At 37.1% G+C, this 22,968-nt stretch overlaps 1 protein-coding gene across 1 annotated transcript in view; it reads left to right on the plus strand.

The window, feature by feature from the left end:
• LOC104548625 (SH3 and multiple ankyrin repeat domains protein 3-like) overlaps positions 1–22,158 on the plus strand; it is a gene marked incomplete at its 3' end in the record, with an annotated part of 104,644 nt that extends 82,486 nt beyond the window's left edge. Inside the window, exons 10-12 of the mRNA XM_010194698.1 lie at positions 4,292–4,601; positions 8,993–9,162; positions 22,045–22,158. Of these exons, the coding sequence (XP_010193000.1) occupies positions 4,292–4,601; positions 8,993–9,162; positions 22,045–22,158 (594 nt within the window). The remainder of the gene's footprint in view (positions 1–4,291; positions 4,602–8,992; positions 9,163–22,044) is intronic.
• Positions 22,159–22,968: the final 810 nt, after the last annotated feature.

Consider the following 22,968-nt stretch of genomic DNA (forward strand, 5'->3'; position numbering starts at 1 on the left):
TCATTGTGTGAAGCTTGGTGTGATTTGTACTTTTCCTCAAATTGGCTCTTTGGAACATTGCAGCAAGCCAGGGAATAAATAGGAAAAAAGTAAATAAATAGCAAAAAGCAAATAAACAGCAAAACCCAAATAAATAGCAAAAAGCCTCTGAGCACTGAGAGTCAGCTGTGCAAGTTTAAAAGCTAAATGCACTTCTGCAGCAGCTCTCATCTCTGGCAGGGTTTTCCTTTCCCCAGTTGCAGCCTGCGGAGCGCCGCTGCGAAGCACCTTTTCACGCTTCAGTCCCCCTTGCCCTTTGCAAATATGAATTTTTGGCCCCCTCGGAGCTTCGTCCGCTTGCACCTCCCTCAGCCCAGCGTTCGCTCTTGCACAAACGCAGCGCTGGTGGAAGCAAGAGTATCGTCTGCGAGGCTGTGGTGGTGGTGTTCACATGACTAATGCTGTGAAAGATAGCAAGATTTTTTTTCTTTTCTTTTTTTTTTTTTTTGAGCTGCTCCAGTCTATGCACAGTTGGCTCCCAGCTGACAGACAGAATGTGGGGTGGGCTTTGTCACCAGAACGCCGGGTACTGCATGCCCGGCAATGCTCGCAATTACACAGTGCCCAGAAACCTGCTGCTTATGTCAGGGTGCAGGCAGCCTGAACACATAGAAATTGGGTAGCTTTATTTTTCTTTTTTTATTATTTTTGTTGCCTCTTCCTTCCCAGCAAAGGTTATATAATGAGGGGATTGCTGCTAAAGTAAAAAGGGAAAATGAAGTCTTTGTTAAATGCCTTCACAAAGAAAGAAGGTAAGCAATGAAAGCAGAACACTTTGATGTTTCCGACTGGTGTTTTCTTGTGTACATTTAATATGATCGGCTTAGTGACTATAATTAATCAATTCCTGCAGTTTCTTTTTCAAAATTATTTTGTGTTAGACAGTCCATTTAGGCAACTGATTTTTAAGGCTGGATGTGACTGTATTCATTTCAGGTTTTTCTCTGAAGAGTCAAGTAGTTCTTAAAATGTTTTTGTTCCCTAAGAAATGCATTTGAAGACACGTAAGGAATTTCCTAGTGAATTTTGTCAGTGAATGCTGCTGAATTGCCCCTTCAGATGTATGAAATGCCAGGAATGGAATTCTGAGAGCTAGAGGAAGGATTAAATGGTACTTTCAGGTATGCTTTTAGGGATGATAATGTCAAACTTTAGGGGCATTAAATTAGTTCAGACATTTTCGTGTCATTTTATATCAAGTGTTTTTCCCAAACAAGTTTTACAACAGTTATTCTTACAGTTCTGAACATGGTGAAATATTAGAGAAAAACAGTGAACAACAGGGGTTACAGCGTGGATGTTTGCATTTCATAATTTTGTGTTGTAGTTATTTTTTTTATCGTGAAAATAATATAAATAATGCCTTTAAGAAGGAGCTAAAAAAATATCCACCCACTTACAGTTTGCAGATTGCTGGGGAAAGAAACAGTTGGGTGGAATATTAATCACTTTAGACACGGAAATGCTTATTTTTAACTCTTTCTATAAAAGATGTGTGTTAGAGACGTGTCAATTGGTGTTATTAGCTGTCCCCTTTCCTGTTTATTTTCTGTAGTAAAGGCTAATTTTGCGTTTAGTTCCCTTCTTAAGAATAGAACAGTAAAAGCAAAGCAAAAGCTAACTCCTAAATGGTCATGTAAAATCCTTCTAAGGGATGTAAGAGAAAAAGAATTCATTTAAACTGGTACCTGAAGAGTGTGTATACCTACGAAACATTCCCTGTTTAGAATGAATGTGCCAGTTTTGTGTTTTCTAAAATCTTGTTGGTATAAACATGCCCAGAAATTCTCTGTCCATCCTGTCGCTGTGCCTGAGCACTGTGCCCCTCGTGCTCCCTCCCACTCCCACCAGAAGATATCCCACCAACCTCTCAAAAGTAACAGTAAACATCCCCCAGGTATTGGCAATATTTAGGTTTTCCAGTCTGTTTCTGGAAGGCTCGGCAGTCTGCTTAGAGCGTTACCTGTTTAAGTTCATGGCAAATTCAAATGGAAGGGTCAGACCCAATTTTTACCGAAGTCCAAGACAAACTTTGATGACCTGAAGAGAACAGCATTAGACCTTCAGCTAGTAAACCTGTATGTGCAAAACATTCCCTATATTCAATATTGTGGGATTTCTCCTTTACTGAAATCATTACAGTAGCTGTTCTGCTTCATTGTACGTGGGAAGATCCCTGTCTTCAATGAAATAATTTCTAGTGCTGTATTCCAACTGTCAAAAATACAGGAACACACAAATGGCACGTCTATGTCCTATCCATCAATCTAGAGGATCTGTATATATCCATTTTGGAAATAAGTGCTCTGAGGTTTTTTACATTAGTCGTAGCCGGGGCTTCACTGAGACATTTGAAGCATCAAGGTGCTTTCAGTGACATAGTCTGCTGATTTGAAACCTTAAATAAATATGAAATATGATAAACTTGGAATATCCTGAAAAATAAACAGTTTCTGTCAGTTTCTAGCTTAAATACTGGACTTCTATGCTTTATCCCCTTTAATAACTTTAAAGACTACTTCCCTTATTTCAGCCTTGTGTCAAATGAAAGATGGAAATTAATTTAAAGCCCTTTCTCTCTGTGCACCCTATTCTCTTGTTTGGTTGGGCTGATGTTTTTGAGCTATTTCACAGAGAAAGTTTCAGTTCATTAGAAATACCAAGGATGTTATTTTAAAATATTCAGAATTGCAGTTAATCATAAAATGATTCTGGTGAAAATTATGTAAACCATTCTCTTACTTGCAGTTTCATCTTTATTTTATGTTAAAATATGCTTTCAGTTTTGCTCTGAAACCTTGAATTTTGCCGTGTTCTCTCGATTAAAGACTGTATTTCAAGGCAGGACAAATTGATTCCTATGTATATTCATATTTATGTAAATTTATTTACTTGTACAGTATGACAGACATTCTTATTCTGGTTTTTGTGGTTTTTGAAAGGTATTCAATGCATACACATTTCTGGCACTTTATAAATGGCACTTACTGGCACTTTAGACGTGTAGGATGATATTTTGTGGGACTTCTTTCCCAATTGAAATATGATTTTTTGACAATTACAACAGCTCAATAAATTCCTCAGAACAATGCCTGGCTGCCTTTTGTTAGTTATACTACTGTGACTTTTCAGATGTAAATATGTGTGCTTTGGGTCAAATCCTATGACCCTCTGAGTTCCACAGAATAAAATAATTGGAGTAGTTGCATGAACGGGGACTAAGGCAAGCATGAGCTTTCAGGGTCAAGTCCTTTGTTACCTTATGATATGGGTAGGAAATGCCATCACATCTAGCGATAGCTGGGTGCCTTTTATTAGGAAATTTGCCTTTTAAGTTGCACTTGGAAACTAAGTGACCCACTACAGTGAGAAAAGGAGATCTGGAAAATGTCATGTCTGTTTGTACAAATTCTTGTATGACTGCAGCACTGTACCCACAACGCTGATGAGAGGATGGGCCCTCTGGTTTTTATTAGTTTTTTATTGCCCTTGCTTTTGTTTTCTGTTATCAGTCTTTCATTAACTAGTATACTGCAGCCTTTGGATACAGTCAGGTTCTCTTTGGGCCACAGCATGTGACAGAGTGAGCGTATTACCCTCTGGTAATATGTTCTATATACAATAGTAATAGATGTGGTAGAAATGACTAGATTAGAAAGAGAGGAATACCTAGGGATTCCAGCAATGTAATAGAGTTCTGCCAGGAGAAAAATCTATGTCCTCAATTTTTAACCTGGAAGATGGGAATAAGGTGACTGTTAGCACTACAGACTTCAGGTGAGGCCTGAACTTGCAGTGGAACAAAATTCTCCCAGTTTGAGTCCAAATGGGAGAAGGAAGTGAGAAGACGATCACACATCAAAAATGCTGCCAGTCAGTGTAGTTCTGTGGCTTTCTGGTTGAGTATGACAACACAGCACAAATTTTGAGCTTTTGCACTTTTTGAGACCCTATCTTGGCAATAATGAGGTGTTCCCCATTTTCCTAGAGCATAGTTCAGACTGCTCAGCAGACTTATGCCACTGGTGTTGGCTAACTATTAAAGCCAGTAAACAGGTTAACGTTGCCCAGTTGTTTGCGGCTTTAATGAGGTTTTAAAGATATAAAATTTGATTAACTATACAGGCAAGTTAGGGTTTCTGCCTTTGCAGAAGGAACCATGCCATATGTTGCTGAATCTTTTTATGGGGTGGTAAACACATACAAGTGGTGAAATCATCTGAGATTACCTTGTATGTCTTTCTTTACACAGTGCCCTTTAGGGAGGCTCCCACCTATTCAAACAGAAGACGGAGACCCCCAAGCACCTTAGCAGCACCTCGGATCTTGCTTCGTTCCAACAGCGACAACAATCTCAACATCAACAACCTCCCTGAGTGGTCAGCCTCCTCCTCTGCTTCTTCACACCGCAGCCTTTCACCTCATCTACTTCAACAGATGCAGAATAATCCTAATGGAACTGTAAAAACTGTGGGGAGTTACACTCCGTCCTCTCGGAGCCGGTCGCCATCCCTAAACAGGCTGGGAGAGGATGCCAAACGGCAGCAGCACAGGCACATCAGGTGACTTTTTGACTATTTGCACAGTGTAAGATATCCCTAACGTCACCATGCTGGATTGCCATGTTCTTTTATGTTATTTATATGCCCATTTTGCACTCTATATAATGTATAGGTGATAAATTCTCAGCACAGTGGAACACGTCCAAGTGTGAATATTTTAATTGGAAGCTCCAGTTAAATCCCGCTGTTGCCTTACAGAGCTTCAATAGCCAGGCAGACTTAGACGTTCAGCAGAGCTCAACAGTGACTTCTCACTGAGTTTGCACCTCCAAATCAAGGTTCTCAAGATCTTTTAATAGTTGAAATAATGATTGCATTTAATAGCAAAGTAAAATGTTTCTGAGATACTTGGTCCCATCATGAAAGTATTGGTCATGCCTGAAACCTATGCTGGAGCTGCTTATGGGTGATGAAGCAGAGACTGTTCTCCCTTCTGTAGTTGTATGCTGAACAAAAGAGTAAAATAGAGGGAATGGCTGGGGGAAATAAGTGGGGGTGTGTAGGAGGCTGGTTGAGAGCAAAGGGAGCTTCTTGAGATAGTGGAGATAGATATGATGGGCTTCTTTCATGAATATCCTTGCTGCAGGGTTTTGCATTCCCTATGACTTTCCTGCCCTTTTTTTCTTCTTGAATTACAAATGTGATTTAGCAGGCACTCACTGCAAATATCCTGCAGCTGTGTCCCACAGGAGAGCAAATCTTGACTAATTAGAGTGATGTAAGTATTGCAAGCAATATAATAAAACAGAGGATTGTGTCTAAGTTTTGATCACAAATGGGGGCTTCAGCTTTATGAAGATGCTGCCTTGTGAAGAGGCAATTACAGCTTCACTTTGAGGAGAACCCGGGAACTACATCAGTCAAATGTGCAAGCAGTGGAGCCTGGGACAAGGCAATAAAGCACAGGACTGCAAAAATGAAGAGAGACAGAGCTGAGTATTGATGAAGAGAGTTACAGCTTAAATGTTTTGACCAAACACATTTAATTCAGTGGTAATTTAAAATATCAACCTTTGTCCTGTTTCCTAATATCAAATAACATCCACTCTTCAGAGTAGAAAAGGACATGAATATTGTTAAGAAATGCAGCTGTTGGTTTCTCTGTCATTTGTAGGTGTGATGGACCTTTACACAAGTCAGTAAAACAAAATGTCACGTAGCTGAAGCTCTCACCTGTTTCTTTGCATATTCTTCCCTCCTTGGCTGTAGGCACCCAAACTATCAAGCAGTATTTGGGATAATAACAATACTGCTGGAGAGTGGAAATAAAATGCACTGTAAAAGAAAAAAGGTTGTCAGAAATGTAGGAATCACTGGAATGAACAGGACTTGTATGTTACAATAGTGGCAGAAACTCATTTGATTATAATTTGGGTGACACTTCCTCACAGAGACCTGTATCAGTTTTAAAATCAGGTTGTCTGTAATGAGGCTTCACTTAAGTGAGGAGGTGGCTGCGAGAGAATGAGTGTCCTTGTATGCCACCAGACACTCCTTATGCCACAAGAGTGGGAGGTTTTACTGTAAAGTCAATGAATATTTTAGCTGAAAGAGATAAAAAGTGCCTTTTCATCAATATTCTTGGCATAACGCACTTACAGATTCCTGAATTATAAACAATTATTTGAGGAGAGGGACAATTACAACTTTTTTTTTTAATAAACAGATGTTTGTTTGCTGTGGCTTTATTCAGCCACGTTCCCCTTCCTTTTCAGAGAGCACATGAGTTTGAAAACTAGCACAAATGATAGTGGAAACTAATTTAATGCCCAGAATTTTGGCCTCTTAAGTGCATCAGTATCACAGTTACTTAAACCGCTACTTAAACTGCAGAGTTTCATATGTACAATCAAGATCTGTTTCAGAGATGTCCAGAGTACATGCGAGGACTGAGAAGAGAGCTGGAGGCCCTCTAAATTTAAAGAAAATTAAAGGACTTTTTTTTTTGCCCTGTAATCAATGCCTTTTTTTGCCACAGGCCCATTTTGCAGTCAGGAACAGCACCTTACATGACACTTTCCTCACAGATTTTGTTTAACTGTATGACCACCTAATTACTCTCAGCTGAATGTGGAAATTGTTGCTGTCTCTGCTTATTATTTGCAAATAATACATTCACCATGAAGCTGTTGCTCCCCTTAGATGAAAAAGCCCTTTTTGACACAGCAGTAGATGGGTTTTTGGAGCAGAAGAAGCCAGAAAGGGCAGGTTAGTGGAGTAGGACAAAGGGTTAATGAGGGTTGTGGGGTTTGCATTGTGGAAATGCAAAAAAAAAATTAATGGAAGAGGTTCATGTGATCTTTACAGCCTGTGTGGCTCAGGTGCTTATCTTCCTGTGAGGTTGCTGCTTTTCATACCCAGCTGGTTTAGGGTCTTGTGAGGCTGCTGCTTTTCATACCTAGCTGGTTTTGGGTGAGGGGTGGAGGAGCTGTGGGAACTGGCACACTTCCAGTGGAATTTATCCCACAGGGATTAGCAAAAGGAGGTGCCAGCATGGCCTCAGTCAGGGCTGACCCCTCACGGATGGCCACCTCCTTCTGCGTGAGAGGGAAACACATCCACTCATCTGAAATCTCCGCATCCTCCTGCTCCTTCATGGCATGGGATGTGCTGAGCTGGGAGCAAGTGGGGAGAGATCTTTTTTTTAGGAAGTCATCTATCCCATGTTGCAGCCCTGATTTCCATTAGTAAGCCTGTCTCATGAGAAATTAGGCATTCAGTACTAAGGTTAAATGCGCTATTTCCTCCTCCTCTTTCAGTAAAATGAATGAATCGTCTGTGATAGGAATTAAAGTAGATACTAGGACATAACATTGTGAGTAGCAGCTACCTGGCTGCTACCAGACCAGCCAGAAGATACAGCTTGATACAAGTGGAAATTGAATGTGTAGCATACAGTTTATAGATCTGGGTTTTTCTATGGTGGTGATTGTTTCTTCTCTTAGAAGGAAAAAGGAATGGAGCAAAAGAACTGAAACCCGAATGTCATCTTTTCCTGTCTTCCTTTAAACAACTGTGGGAGTTACTAAACTTTCTGATGAAAACTCTGTCACAGACATACAACCAGAGCTCACTTTTAAACCCTGAAACACAGCTTATCTTCATTAGCACCTGTTCACAGTAATAGAGGAACAGAACAAGAGGTGAAATGGGGATGCTATTCCACATGATAAAGAAGTTACTGCAGGAAAATGGAAGTGTTCCTTACATGAAAGACCCACTGTGTCCTGTTTCTTTACCAGATAACTTCTTCTTTACCTATATTGAGAGCCTTATTGACTCCTATTTTGGTTGGAAATAGGTTAAAAAAAAAGGTCTAAGAAACAGTGAACTGCAACCCTTGTATTTCATTTTGCTTATACCAGTTTGAGATCTTTCCTTTTTCAAAAAACAAAAAAGTAAATGGAGTGTTGCAATGTTAGACTACCATTAAATCATTCTTCTTCCTTTGTTACTCTATTTTTTTCCTATAAATCTTTTTGAATATTCTTCTTACTCATGAATATTTCCTGTTTCTAGACTTTCTGTAGGATCTCAAGTTTTTATGTTTCTGGATTTGTTTTTTTTAAGTTGAATAGTAGCGTATTGCAAGTTTGTTATGATATCTCCTATAGGATTTCCACCCTCTTTAATATTCGCCTCTTTCTATTTTTGACAGATCACTCATTTTTCTGGAGGTTTAATAATGATCTTATGTATCACTCACCAGCTTTTAATAATTTCTTCTTTATACGCCATGAGTAGATTGTGTGTTGTTTGATGACCTAGGACTTATGTGGGTATTCTTCTCTGAAGTCATTGGGAGAGCTTTTGTCTGGCATCAATAAGAAATAATCTGGAGAATATGTTAGCCATAAGAACCATGCTTTGTACACATCTAAAATTTAGCTCCAGGCCTTGGTGTGATGAAGCAACTTGATTATTCTGTCCATTCATTTAATAATTCAGTTGTCTGGACTGTTCACTTAACATTACAATATTACAAAGATATGTATTCCCAACAATAATTGTAAACACTGACATTTAAAAGTCTTTCCAACAAATTGTAGTGCTTATAATGTATGACTTGCATATAAATTTTAAGCTTCATCAGGGTCTGTGAACATGGAAGTTTAATTTGCAGAAAAACTAAAAACTTCAGTGTTACGTGTTTTCTCTTCTAGGTCATCATAGTCAGATGAATATTGATCATGTTCCATATTGAAAGATTTCAACTATTAAAAGCATATGTTTAGGATGAAAAATCTGTATTTTTTTCTGCAGGGTTAGGTATCTTACTGGAAGACAATTATATTATTCACTGCTTAATTTAATACTGCTAATGTGATGGTAAATGATAAACTTTGCCTATTTTAAATAATGATGTAATGTTTTTTAATTTCAAATTCCAGTGCCGTTTACAGTCCTAGTGCCAACAAGGATACTCTGTCTGCCTTGGATTATCAGGGTCCAAAACGCAAGCTTTACAGCGCTGTACCTGGAAGACTTTTTATTGTCGTAAAGCCATATCAACCTCAAGGAGAAGGGGAAATTCATCTGCACAAAGGAGATAGAGTCAAAGGTGAGTATGTAATTAATTTTGCATGAACATTTTCTTCTGCTAGCTGGAAATTTTATTTTAAAATTATCTTCCATTTTAGGGAAAAAAATCATCTGTATAGTAGAAGAGTTTTATGTCTTTGTTTCTTTACAGGGTACCTTGTTCCTAGTTCTATTTTGTAACCAATGCATATTCAGCTACCATTTTAACTGTAAATGGCTTCAAAGTACTACTAAAATTCAGAAATATGTGCAGTAATAGCAGCATTGTCTTTTACAGAAAGCACATAATTTGCTTCTGTAGTCATTATAGAAAGACAACTCCAGGGCTTTAAAAGGTTGTAAACATGTCAGCTATCTAAGCAGCTCAGGAAGGAAACAGGGATAAGGTCAAGTCTGTTTCAAGCCCTTTCCTCAAGGAACAATTTATTGGTTAAGTAGAAAACATCCCCTTGTGAGACTTAGGATAAGTAGATAGGTAGAGCCTACTGTAAATACTTTGGGGAGAAAGTGTGGTGGTGCATGTATAATTTCTGTTCACTGGTGCGCTTCCCAACTAAGAATATGTTAAAGCGAAGGCCAAATTTTGTGTTATTGTTTTGAAGACAGTAAGAACAACCAGATATGGCTGAGGAAGTGAGCAATGTAGTTTACAGGATTGCTCTTCCTAAGGGTGTATTTGTTATGCAGTTTCAGCTGTGGTTTTGCACAGGTAAAACTAGTCATGGAATGAAAATACTTTCTGCTCAATCCATGCAACCCAAATACCAGTTACAGAAATCAAATAAAAGGGAATAAATTCAATGTCCTAAATAAAAGTGTTAAGTAGCTGAAAATTTCCTTGCAACTGAAACTACTTATCTTACAAAGGAAAACTTCAAATACCTCCTCCCTTGAGCCTGCAAACAGTAGTTGGAAAAAAATGGAGAGTCATTAGAAGGTATTTTTGTATTTTTATTTTTGGATATGGCTGATTCTGAAGTGTTTGTGGGCTTAATGATTTTTGTTAAAACTTCAGAAGGTGTAGGACAGAAATCTGAAGAACGCTGCACTTAAAGATAAAACACATGCAAGATTAATTTTAAATGCAAGGATAAAGGAGGAAGGTTAAACTTTGGAGAGCTGCAAAGATAATTTTGCAGTTCTGGGAGATTGTTCTCTGATCAGGTAAGAAGCAATGATTGTGATCTAAAGAAAATATCGCACAAGAACTTTTGGAAGAGCACATATGAACACTTCACAGAACATTATAAAAATTCCCAATTAATGGAAGTTATCTAGGCTAGAGTAAAGTTAATTGAAGGCAAGCAAAGCTCTTAAGTTATGGAATTTCTTGAGAATGCCAATTATTAAATAAAATTCAAGTCATGAAAAGCAGAAGTCATCTTCAGATTGAAACTGTGCATGGTTTGGGAACCAGTTTTGCAAGCACCCCGTATATGAGAATAAATGCAAGAGCAGTAATGCATTATACCAATTCATAAAAGCCTTCAAGTGTCAAAAGAATGAGTATAATCTAGAGAGATGTAAGGTTACATTATGAATATCTGTCATGCAAAATATAAAGCAAATGAAAAACAAATGTGATCTTTTCATACCTTTACAAAAGAACACTGGCTCTTCGGTTAAAAAGTGAAGGCCTGGGGTCTTGTGTATGGAGTTCGCACTAGAAGGGTAGAGGAGCAAAACAGTTGAGAAAGCTGCTTGTTTGTCAATCACAAGAAAATGAAAAAAAAAAGTTACCTATAGTGGAAAAAAATATTTTAAAAAACAGCCTTAAGCACACCCTATAACTCTGCTTATTTGTGATCTCAGAAAATTTACCACCACCAGAAAGAAATGCTGGTACCTTCAAAGAATGAAATTTTGGGAATGTGAATGGTGCTAAATAACTCTACACTGAGTGTGTTTACAGAGGTCTAGGAGGTGCCAATAGATGAAGAATGAGTGTGGTTGAGTACCATCATCTGTTCTTTGGAGGACATTGTACCCCTGCACAATTGTGTTCAATTGACTTGGATTTAAAGATGAAGCAATATTTTTGTTTATGTAGAGGATGTAAGATCAACATAGATTCTTGTCACAAAAATAAAACAATGGAGACACCAGGCAGTTCTGGAGAAAGAGAAGGCAGAAGATGTGTTCTCTGGCAAAAGAGGAAACAGTGAACAGATTATTTGGGATGCTGAATTTTGTAGGGGCATTCATTATCTGGCTGCTTGTTTACATTAGAATTTAAGGCTATTATATGCAAAAATATCCCAAGAAGAAGAGATTTAAATTTCAATGAAGTGTTTAATGTTTTCAAAAAATTAGTTCAGATAACTGGAAAACACTGCAAGAAGAATGAATGTCGAAATGCTGAAATAGAAAATGAGATTGTGTCTGGTCTGTCAGTTTTGAATCTTTTTCTATGGAGAAAATGAGTGTTTACTTAAATTGACTAGAAATTAATTATTACTGTTAGAAAAAGGAGGACACGCCCACCCAACACCAAATCATCCCTGCAGGGATTATTTTTTCAGCTTCAAGTATATGATTTGCACATTGAATTAAAATCTGACAGAGGTCTAGCATTTGCAGGCACACTTGTTTTAGAGAATTTTATAGAACTTTGAGCAGTAAAGTCTAGTGAGATTTCTATACATGTCAGTCTGCTTTTAGAAAAAAGTTTGGAAAGACAAAAAGTGTACATAGGGATTGTCAGTGTTACTACTTACTATGAAATCTTGTGAAGCATAACTTAAGGCTCTTTGCAAGGCAAGGCTGGAACACCGTATGACAGACCCCCATTGCTAATCAAAGGAAAAACTTCCAGAACAAGAACAAATCCTATTTCGTGTTACCTTGCCAATGGTTCCTCACTTGTCACAAAAAATATGTCAAAATGAACACAACAAGGTCATGTAAAGAACAAAGAGTCCAGGTAAAAAGGCAGTGATGCTTTAAAAAGGTCTCAGTTGTAACAGTGTTGAGGATACCATTCAGACTTAGCATATGAGACAAAAATCCAGGTTCAATTAAATCTGGATTCGCGTCCCTGTTCCAGCCAAAATGTAATTAGTAATAAAAAAATTACTCCGGTGTGAGAAATTGATAGGCTCCCTCTCTGTCATCCAAAAGCACAGGCAGTAGAGCTCTTATAATCCTCAGTGCTGCTTGTGTGCTGTGCGAGTGCCAGGGCCACTGGCTATGAAGGGGTCCTGCTTTTTTTTCTTTTCAAGCAGAAATTCCACTCAGTACCGGGTGTCTTTTCTGTCTTTTAGAGACTTGCTAGCAAGACTGTGATCCAGTTGGCACTGAGGTTTTGATTTTCAGAGGTTACCCATGTCAGTTTGGGGTTTAGCGACTCACTGTGTGTGCAGTGCTTGGAGGAAATGACACAACATTATACCTCATGGAATTCAATTTTTCCTCACTTTGGAAACACCAGAGCCTCACATTTAAGAAATAAAAAAGCTTTGTCTTAACCTCTCTCCTCTGACAACTTGGTAGCTACACTGTTCTGTATAAAACACTGATGCTGAATTGCTGTCTTCTTGCATGGTTTTGGGGTATTCAAGGAGTATTAGCATTTGCTATGGGATTCTGACCCTCGTTCAGTCTGACCCTGGGGTGATGCTCATCACATGTACATCCCCATGAGACTAATCACAGTAAAGATATAGCAAGACATTTATTACAGGGATAAAAACCTGGAGCAACATATTAGAGAAAGAGATTAGTTAGGAAATGTTTTTATTGATTTTCTTTTTTTAACTTGGTAGAATTAGAAGGGTCACAGAGAGGAATGAATTCCTAAACTCTTGATGAAAATTACTTTCATCAGATGAAGCAGATTTTTTTTTCTTTCTAAAACCACTAGAAGTGCACGAGTGACAATGTATCAGAGTATATGATACAAGGAGATGGCTCAGCGAAAGCTGTGAATGGGCAAGGTCCAACAAAAATGTAAACTAAACAAAATGGTCCTGTATTAATAGTGTATTACATAGCCCGTACAAAAATATCTGCTTTATTTTTAGTTGTTAGTCATACATACTGACATCATTTGTGTGTCTGCCACTCATGAAAGAAGGGCCATGGCTGTTGTAAAAATAAATGTGATATCTTTATTTGTACAAGAACAATCCTAATCTTATGTTTTCACATAAATTAAGAAGAGCTAGTTAAAATCCTTACTGGAACACTTTTAAAACATTTTGTTTCTTCATTTTAAATCTATAATTTCATAGCAATAAATCTGCCACAATCCAAACACACACACACACACACGTATAGAGAATCTGTAAAATGTATTTTAATCGGCTGTTGCATTGCTAAATTTAATTTTTACACTGGAAATCGAGTAGCCCCTTGTGTGACAAAATTCAGATATATGAAGAGAATGCAATGCTCCAAAGTTCTTTGTGAGTGAACAATTAGCAGTTCTCTGTGTCATGAAAATACAGCAATACAGAAGTGTCTGTGCATCCTCGAGAAGGTGACCTGTGATTCACATCTGTACCAGCATACCTTTTTGGAAAGGTAACAGACACGAGTTCCAGGTATCGATCAATATGGTGCAGACAATCTGCAGTCACTTACAAACAAAGCAATTTATGTTGTTTTCAGAATCTGTGTTTTAAAACCCAGGTACCTGAAATGCATAAGTATTATCCCCCACTGACCTAGACAGAAAAAAAATAAAACCCTGTGGTTGCCTAATTCAAATATTTTGAGAACTTTTGAAGTCTCACCCTGCTCACAGTTTTGGTCTTTTATGTCTGTGTGTTTTTATTACAGCGTTTCCACTTACCATGTGATTTCTAGTTATTTTTTCCAATTTTCAGGTCCCAGATCATAGTATAGTTTGTCCATGGGTGGCTTCCAACTGTAAATTTTTACTTTCCTCTCTTATCTTTGTTGCCTACCTTGATAATACTACTTCTTCTCTTTCACTAGGAAGGCAAACAGAATACAGGGCTAGCTTTGGAAAGTGCTCAGTTTCTCTAACTCTTACTGTGATTAAACAATTTTTTCTAGTGCTTAGTATCTAGAAAAACGGAGAGTTATTTCAGTATCTCAAATATACTCGAAGACGCTTTCTCCTGAACCTTCTGAGATGCCTCCCATGCAGGCACAGTCTGTGCATCTGAAAAGAATTTACCGCAACCAAGGTCTGCTCTCAGCTACGATCTCCGGGGTCAGAGAGAAGCAGTAGTAATTCAGTAGTAGTGATTCAAGCATCTGTTCTAGGCAGAAAGTCAGCAGCTCTCAGCATTAGAAATATTGACCCTTGCAACACTACTTTCATTTCGATGTGATCTCAGCCAGTAGGACAATCCAAATATATCACTAACATTTTCATTCCTTGTGAAATCTACTTGTAAGTCATTTTGAAAAAGAAAGATTATTAAACCCTGCTGTGTTTGTAGATCTTGCCAACAGGCAGAGCTTGTGGGCAGAAGGAAAGTTGGTCTCCTGGGCTTTTGCACTTGTTAAATTAGTAAATAAAATACTGGAAAGGGAAGCGTCTCAGAATTGCTGTTTTGTTTCTTCAGAAGCATTGTGAGAATAAGTATGGCAGCAAAATTTAACCTAAGAGGTTTACATAAGCATTGTTTTGTTACTCTTTTATATGAAGGATGAAATTAATGTGAAATGGAATATTATTCTTACTCAGATTCATTGGTCTAATTTGCTTCCTTACTGTCTCCTGATTTGATTGGTTTGATTTGAATTCCAAAAATAAATAATTATGACTTATCACAGATAATAACCTAACACATTTCTTCAAGTTGCTTGTATCTGAAGAGCAGGAGAGAGTTGTGCTTCTAACTGATATATCAAAGTGTTGTAACAAACACATGGCCTTGCTCCTGCTCAGGCAGGAGAGCTCGCTTTGCTGTCAAGGCTTCCAGAAAGTGATTAGGATGTAAGAGCATCCACAAATTCTCATTGTCTTCTCTCTTGACTGCTTAAAGGCAGCCTTCCTTCAGCAGTCAGTAACTGGCCTGAAATATTCAGGAGATAGGGAGTACCAGAAGCCCGAGAGGAGCTATGAGTGCCATGTGAGCACACTAGCATAGTTTACACGGTAGTACAGGGTCCAGATCTGAGGTGGTCTGGGACCTTTTCTCAGATTAATGCTCTCTACTCTGCATTCTCCTGACCTGTAGTTTGGGCATCACTGTGGAGAATCACAAAGTTGACTCTGTTTGTGCCTTCCTCAACAGTAATGGTGATAAACATTACAGACGGATGGATTTTTCCAATACTTGATTTGAGTTTTTGTCTAAGATTCAAATCAGTGCAGAAGATTTGTTTCTTATGCTGTTTTTCTCTGTCCTTCACTTTCCCCAAACTATTTAAGAGACACCCAAATAACAGGAAACAGATGATCTTCGTAGAAAGTTGCTGGCAAAGATAAAAAAAGGAAGAAAAAAATATACAGGGCCAAATCTTGAACAGCACAGCTCATTCAGTTCTATTTCAGTTGAGCCTTATTTCCTCAGATTTAGAGGATTATGTGCAGATTATTGCATTTGTAGATGTTGACATAGTGAGTGATTGCTCTGTTAATAATCACTGTCATCTTCTCATCCCAAGGTCCTTTTCCTGAACATTGATTGTATGCACTGTTTGTTTCTTGAGAAAGTAGAGGTGATAAAAGATAAAAAGCTGTTTCAGGTCTCTGACATGAACCCAAAACCTGAAGCTAAGGCTCCTTAGTCTTACCATCTGCTTGCAGTGTGTGTGGCCATAGAGGTGGATGGGACATACCAGGAGATGTGCAGTAAACTTAGGGTATGGCAGATAGACTATTAGGAGAAGTCAGTTGATTAAATACTGAATTACAGGTAGGTAAGCTTGCTTTTCAGATAAACCAGCAGAGTCACTTGGATTACAGAAGGGTAAAGTCCTTGCAGCCACAATTGGATGACAGTTTTGTTCTGGAGGCAAAACTGTAGGTAAAATACAAAGTTAAAAAGTAAGAAATATTTTCCATCCATTTTATTTCCCTAATTTGATTTCTCTGTGAGGTCTCACAGCCTAAGATAGGGAAGAGCTGCAGAATTTTCTTTTCCACTAAAGGAAATGTCTGTGGAGCTGCAGTCGAATCTGAGCGCTCAGGTCAATTACACAAAATCATTACTGCAGATGCACAAGGCTTTCCTTCCAGATTGTACGTGGACTACACAAGAACATTTTCTACATGGCAGCTGGGACACAGGCACTTGTTTGCATGCTGGAGGCCTTAATGTGGTTGCCATCGGGGTGATAGACAGTGACTTCCTCTCCAGCCATGTTGTGCTGATCTCAAGTTATGTCAGTCTCTCTTGATTAAGTGTTTGAAAGCCAGAATCAGTCTGCACATAAGGCTGAGCAGACAGATCCTGTTCATCATTAATCAGAGGAAAGGAGGGATATCTTTCAGCATCAAAGAGGGGTATATAAAGATATCAAGTTTAAGCTAAAACCAGATTTTAAGAAAAATACCTCCCTTTAAGAAAGCAAAATTGAGCTTGTGCTGACCTTCACTTATGTTGCGTGTGAAGTCTGAGTCAGGTTGCACTTCAGATGCATAGAACTCTACCTCGTCTCTTAATATTGTTTTCTATTTACCTGGTTGTAGGCAAAAATAGATTAAACATTAAATATTTGTTTGTATTATATGCATACGTAGGAAATAAGTTGCCATTACAACTCAAGGTTAGGAATATACATTTCGCATTGTAATCATTTTAGGGGCTGTTTTAAGCAAAACTGTTTTCATCATAGAAATAGGTATTCTTACATAGATTATCTGTCTTTTGGAAGATCTCCTTCCAAAAGGCAAATAAGTCTGAAAATTTACATCAGACAACAGATATTTCTACAAGAGAAAAGCCTAAATTAAGTTATTAAGTATTTCTGAGAGAAAAAAGTTAGGTCTCTACCCACTGGAAATTAAAAATCTACCTTATTTTTAAAAAGCAAATCTGGAAGATTGTTACATTAAGACAAAAAAACCCAGAACAACAGAGATCAGATTTGCAGTGAACCTTGCTTAGCTAAAATTCGAGTGAAACTCCTTTGTATTTCATTAGGTAAATGGCATTTCTTATCAATAACAAAATGATGGAATCAAGATAAGTAACATTTGTGCTACAGTTTGAATGGAAGGGACACTGTCACCATCCCTTTCACATTAAGAATGAAATGGTGACATTTTCTACTTTCTACTGTGTTTTCTAGAGGCCTTTCAGCTCACGTAGTTCCACATCTCACTAAAAGTATTGACATCTTTAGCTCCTCTTGATTAGCAGATATAACTCTTACTTTTAGCTGTGATAGTTCTTACATCAGCATGAACTACTTCAGTTCCTAGATTTTTCAATAGCTTTTCAACTTTACTTTATATTCTATTACCATTCTGATAATTTTTCTATTTCTCCCGGTTGTAGAAATGTTCTTTTTCCAGAAGATGATCTGTCATTTCCAATCCATATAATTATTTCTTTTCCCAGAAAAGAAGAATGCAGTTTGTACAGCACCAGAAATTGATTGTAGATATTACAAAGACATTTCAGATATATCTTGGTGCAGCTATAAAGACAATGGCCTGAATTTGGCAGTAAATTTCATTGACATTTTTCCAAGTAAGGATACCTGGACTAATTCACTCATTGAAATTTCAATATCACAAAGATTCAAGAAATAGTATGAACCATCATTTGCTAGAAAAATATTCTTATACTCTATTTCTTGATTGTGGCATAATGAAGGGAGCTGTAATGTGGAAGAATAAAATGCTTCTGTTGTTTTGATTAAAGTAATTTTTGATAGTATATTGAGTACATAAGATATTTGAGATGAGTATGCTATGTTAATATTAGTTACAATATATGCATTGTCAATCTTACAGAAGTTGCTAGAAACAAACCATCCTATGCTCAATTGGCACTACATCTGGTGTTTTTTCTGGACTTCGTCAAAGCAGAATCTGGCTGGTATTAGGTATAATACTTTAAAGATGTTGAAACATAAGATCTTAATAGGCCCCTGCTTTTTCATGTTTTCCTATCATTCAATTGTTTGGTATTTGTCCAATTTTGATTTGCAGTCTTCATATAGTTGAACATAATTATTCTTTTAAACTATACTTTTGTTGTGAAAAGCCATATCAAGATTCGTGATGTTACTAGAACCGTAATTTTCCTCTTACAACATCAGATTCTTTTTATAATTCATGTTGTGTGTAAAGAGACTCTGGCCTGCTCTTGCCATAGCAAGCACATCTTTTGTTTTTACTAAAAGCAAAAGGAAAAAATACTTGAAGTTATAAAGCTTAATTATTAATTTTGGGAAAGTTATCCTTTGATTTACCATTATTAAGTCCTTCAGAAAGGGAAATGTTGATTAGGAAATCTCTTGCTAGTACCAAATTATCTATTACAACATGTCTCTTAAGCACTATTGTGAGAGAGAAAAGACAGAAATTAAGGCCTCGTTCTCCACAAGTGTTCATGGGTATAAAAGATAAATTATATTTTTTTATTTATCGTTTCAGTTCCCAGTTATCCACATTGGAATACATGAAGTGTTGCCAGTTTTTATAGATTCATAGATTATTATGACTTTGGCTCCCGCTGCAGAATGTCTTATTAGTGGTACCACCTGAGACATATTAAAAGATTATTTCAATTTTTTTGGTAGTGGAGAACCATCTAGATTTCAGCTTCTACATTTGGAGTACTAGGCCATATGTGCTTCTCCATCTCACCAACAATTTGTCTCTGTCTCTGTACATCAGCTCTCTCCCACTCTTGCCTCTTGGGCCATCTTGATGCCTCTTGCAATTCCATCAGGCTTCCCCTTTCTTTCTAGGTGCCCATAATGATGTTTTTCCTTGATAGTAAATCCAAAAGTAGCATCATTTTGTTTGTAGATCTAATCTCTAGACAGGCTTGAACCAGAATTCTGAAGGCTGCATTCTGCCATCACCTCATTTCCCCTTCTACCTCTTTTCCGTAGATCTTCAGGCAGGCTTACATGTATTTTCGCTTTGCTCTTGCTATTAGTAATCGCTAATATTTAATAATTCATGTAATAATGATCTAAATTGGGACTGGTTTTGCTCTGTAGTAATCACTTTTCGCCTTACACTCACAGATGGATTTACAAAGCAAATTTCCTATCTTGATTTGGGTGTCTTATCAGATGCTACTACCATAAACACATGAAATTACTCTATGGGTATGAAATACCCAACTTCCTTCTTACAGTGCAAATGCTTTTTGGAGATGGAAATATCCATGTAATTTGGAGTATCAAAACAGCAGATTTGACCGATTAATAAAATACTGAATTAGGGAAGTCTTTCTCAGTCTCTAAGTAGTTTTTGTTCTCCCTGTCTTGCCAGTTTGTGGACTGAGATTCAGTGCTGAAAACTCCCCAGAAACCCCTAATTACTTGCAATAGGAATCTTTCACTGTCTCACATTTTGAATTTCTTTCAGCTGGAGTCCTACACTCTCTTTTGCGATTTTGAAGTTAAATCAATGTACAGTAAGATCCTACAATAATTCTAATATCTCTATATGTTATTAATTAATTTTTCCCAGTTCCTTATCTCATATATAAGAGCTGCACTCTATTCTTATGTGAACAAAGGTTACATAGTTAAAAATATATTGGAAGCTGATGAATACCCAATATATGTACTGGATGAATGAATAGGCTTCTGTTTTATGTGACATTGAATTATCAAATTGACTTTGTGTGTTAATGTGCGCAGGCTTCGAACATTTTCGAGAACATAATTTTCATTAAGTATGCCCCAAATTTGTATTTATTAATATTTTGATTCATGTATTATTTATTTCATTAATACAATTAAAGCACCAATCTGGTTTCTTCATTTTTGCTTGCATTTAAATGTAGAGATGAAATTTTTTCTGCTTCTGTTAACAATATCAATAGGTGTTAGATAACTAAAAGGAAAGGCATGCTTAATTTTTTTAATTCAGCTGAAGTGTCACTGTAGAGTTGTTGCCCTAAACCTTGACACAAGGTCAGTGCCTTTCCCCATTATCCCATAACTGCCTGGGTAGGTATAGATTTCATCACATAGGTCAGAAAGGTGCTTGATAAACTGTGCATTTGGGACCCATCCAGGTGTAGGATTTTGCCTTAATGGATCTATTTCCTGGGGCTTAATACATACTTTTTATTGACAGTGATGTGTAAATATGCAGTTCATGGAATCTCGATCTCTGAATTTACTACATTAAAGGACTTAAAACAGACACATTTAAAAACATATTTCTGTCAAATGTCTATATTAATAGATATCCATGCTCCACAAGTAATACCACAAATACCTTAGGATTGCATTAATGAGAAACTAGGTAAACATTTAATTTCAGATGCAGTTTTAGAGATCCTGGTGTGTCAACCCAGACTTCTTACTACCTCTTTAGTATTACCAAGATTTTTTTAATGTTTTTTTTTGGCCTATCATTGATTTGATTTTTGTCTTACTATATAGTAGTGCGAATCAAGTTCAAATTCAATGCCATTGAGTCACAGCAGTTCCACTGATACACAGTTCAATTGTGGTCAGGCTCAGGGACTATGATTTTAAAGCTTGGTAAGATATGTTTTAACAGCACAAAGAGTGCTTGTGTTGGAGACAAAGTAGCTCTGGACAAGTGAATATTTCAGATCTTGAAAACCACATGCATAAGTTAGCAAAGAGACGAGCTTGGGCTAATTAGCCTTGATTTTCAACAGAGTTAGTTAGCTTGGCTGGCTTAGCTAGCACACAGCTAATGGAGCTGTGCTGCTTCGACTTCCACGGGTTTATTTTTGGTAGCTCAGGGACCTCTTCACCACACATTGTGTTTTGTACAGATGTACTCTGAGGACCTGTGTTGTATGACTAAGCTACATTCCCAATCAACCTATTTAGAAGAGCTAACAGTGTTTTTGTTAATCTATAATATCACCTTTGTTCCAATATTATTGTATAGTACGTCTTTGATAGTACATTTATGTTCTTTTAGTATATATTAAGCATACATTTGCAGGAACTTTTATGGAATTAATTTAAACATAATACTCAGCAAGTATTTAGGATCCTTTCATCATTGTAATTCATATCCTATTGCTTACTAATAAAAACATACATTGTTGTTCTGCAGTCTTTTGTCATAATGCTTGTAGAGTCCTAAGATTAATATCAGGATCATTAGAACTAAAGGATAAAGCTTTTTAAATTATTATTTTTTTCTATTTTTTTTAAATCATTCTTCTCCCTATATTCACTCTCTTCTACTGAGAAGAATCATTGAAATGTTTCAAAGGGCATCTGCATTGTGCGTCGCACCTATGGGATATTCAAGTGTTTGCTGTGTACTCAAACCATTAAATCATATTACTCGACCTACATTACAAATCTCTAGAGCTACCCACTAAATGAAATAGTGTGCTTCCTTAGGAAGCAGAAAACATATGGGATATCAAAATATGTATTATTAAAGCCCAATTCCAATGTGGGTTCAGTTTTACAATGGCTTCAGCACTTCAGCTTAATTTGAACAGGCAAGACAATTTTTTTGGGTCTTAGTATGACTATGCATTTATCCTTTGTAAAAGCAGCAATGAGAAAACTCAAAATGGAAAGAATTGCATGAGGGCCAAGGTAACTTGTGGCAAAATACATTCGGGAAGAATAAGAAGTTCCAGAAACTGATCAAGGAGGGTCGCATTTAAAAGTTACTCTATGCCCAATTTGGGGGTACCAGCATTTGAGTTATTGTACAATGTTTGCTTTTACAGATACAGATTCAATTATTACTGAATGTGTTATGTAACTAATCTTGGTTTACATGAGAAGAGAAAAAAGTCTAATGCTTCTTATGTCTCTTTCTATTTAGTTTTAAGCATTGGTGAAGGTGGATTCTGGGAAGGCAGCACCCGAGGACATATTGGATGGTTTCCTGCAGAATGTGTTGAAGAAGTTCAGTGTAAACCAAATGAAAGCAAACCAGGTAATCGGATCAAGCTTCTGTTGAATCCTAACAATGACAAATGCAATGTGTCTGTCCAAGCAGAGAGGCAGACTAGATGGCAATGTGTTATACAGCAGTGCGTTTGTGCAATACTAGAAACTGGAGATTTAAATAAAGCTAAGCTGCTGAATTAAAAAAATAAAGATGGGTTTATTGATCAGATTTTACTGGGTGCTGTCCAAGCAAATGATTTTTCTCAGGAGGGGCTATGCTGTGAAGTACTGTGAAAGCTTTTACACAGAACTGTATGTGACATTTTGTAAAGCATTATGCTGTGTTTTAGTTTCTGGCAGTATGGGTAAATGGCTAATTAGACTAATAATGGAAGAAAAACTGGTCATTCATCTCCCAACCTTGAGGTAGTCTTACAATGTATTTAGCTCTTTTTCATAGCAATAAAGTTCAGTTTTACTAAATTTTTGAGGAGGCATCCATTAGCGGGATTTCCCGTATGCATCCTTACTGATGATGAAGGAAAAAAAATCCTCCTTTATCATACACTTATGCTGCCATAAGTAAGTAAAACACAAGTGACTTTGCACAAGGAGTTCTGATATAATAAGAGAAAAAGAAATGTATGTTGAAGTGTGTTATTTTAAGAATTACCTATCATATAATTTCTCTGCTTTAAAGAATTAAGATACAAGGACATCTTCTCTAATTAAAAGCTCATTATAAATGAGTTCTGAGAATATAATTAATGTTCTCCAGGAGTGTATGCAGTTTTAAATTAACTATTGATGGGTTTGGGATCTCTTCTCTATTGATTAAGAATTTTTGGCATTACAC

Source organism: Mesitornis unicolor, unplaced genomic scaffold (genome assembly GCF_000695765.1).
Source record: "Mesitornis unicolor isolate BGI_N332 unplaced genomic scaffold, ASM69576v1 scaffold3921, whole genome shotgun sequence".
Taxonomy (NCBI): Eukaryota; Metazoa; Chordata; class Aves; order Mesitornithiformes; family Mesitornithidae; genus Mesitornis; species Mesitornis unicolor.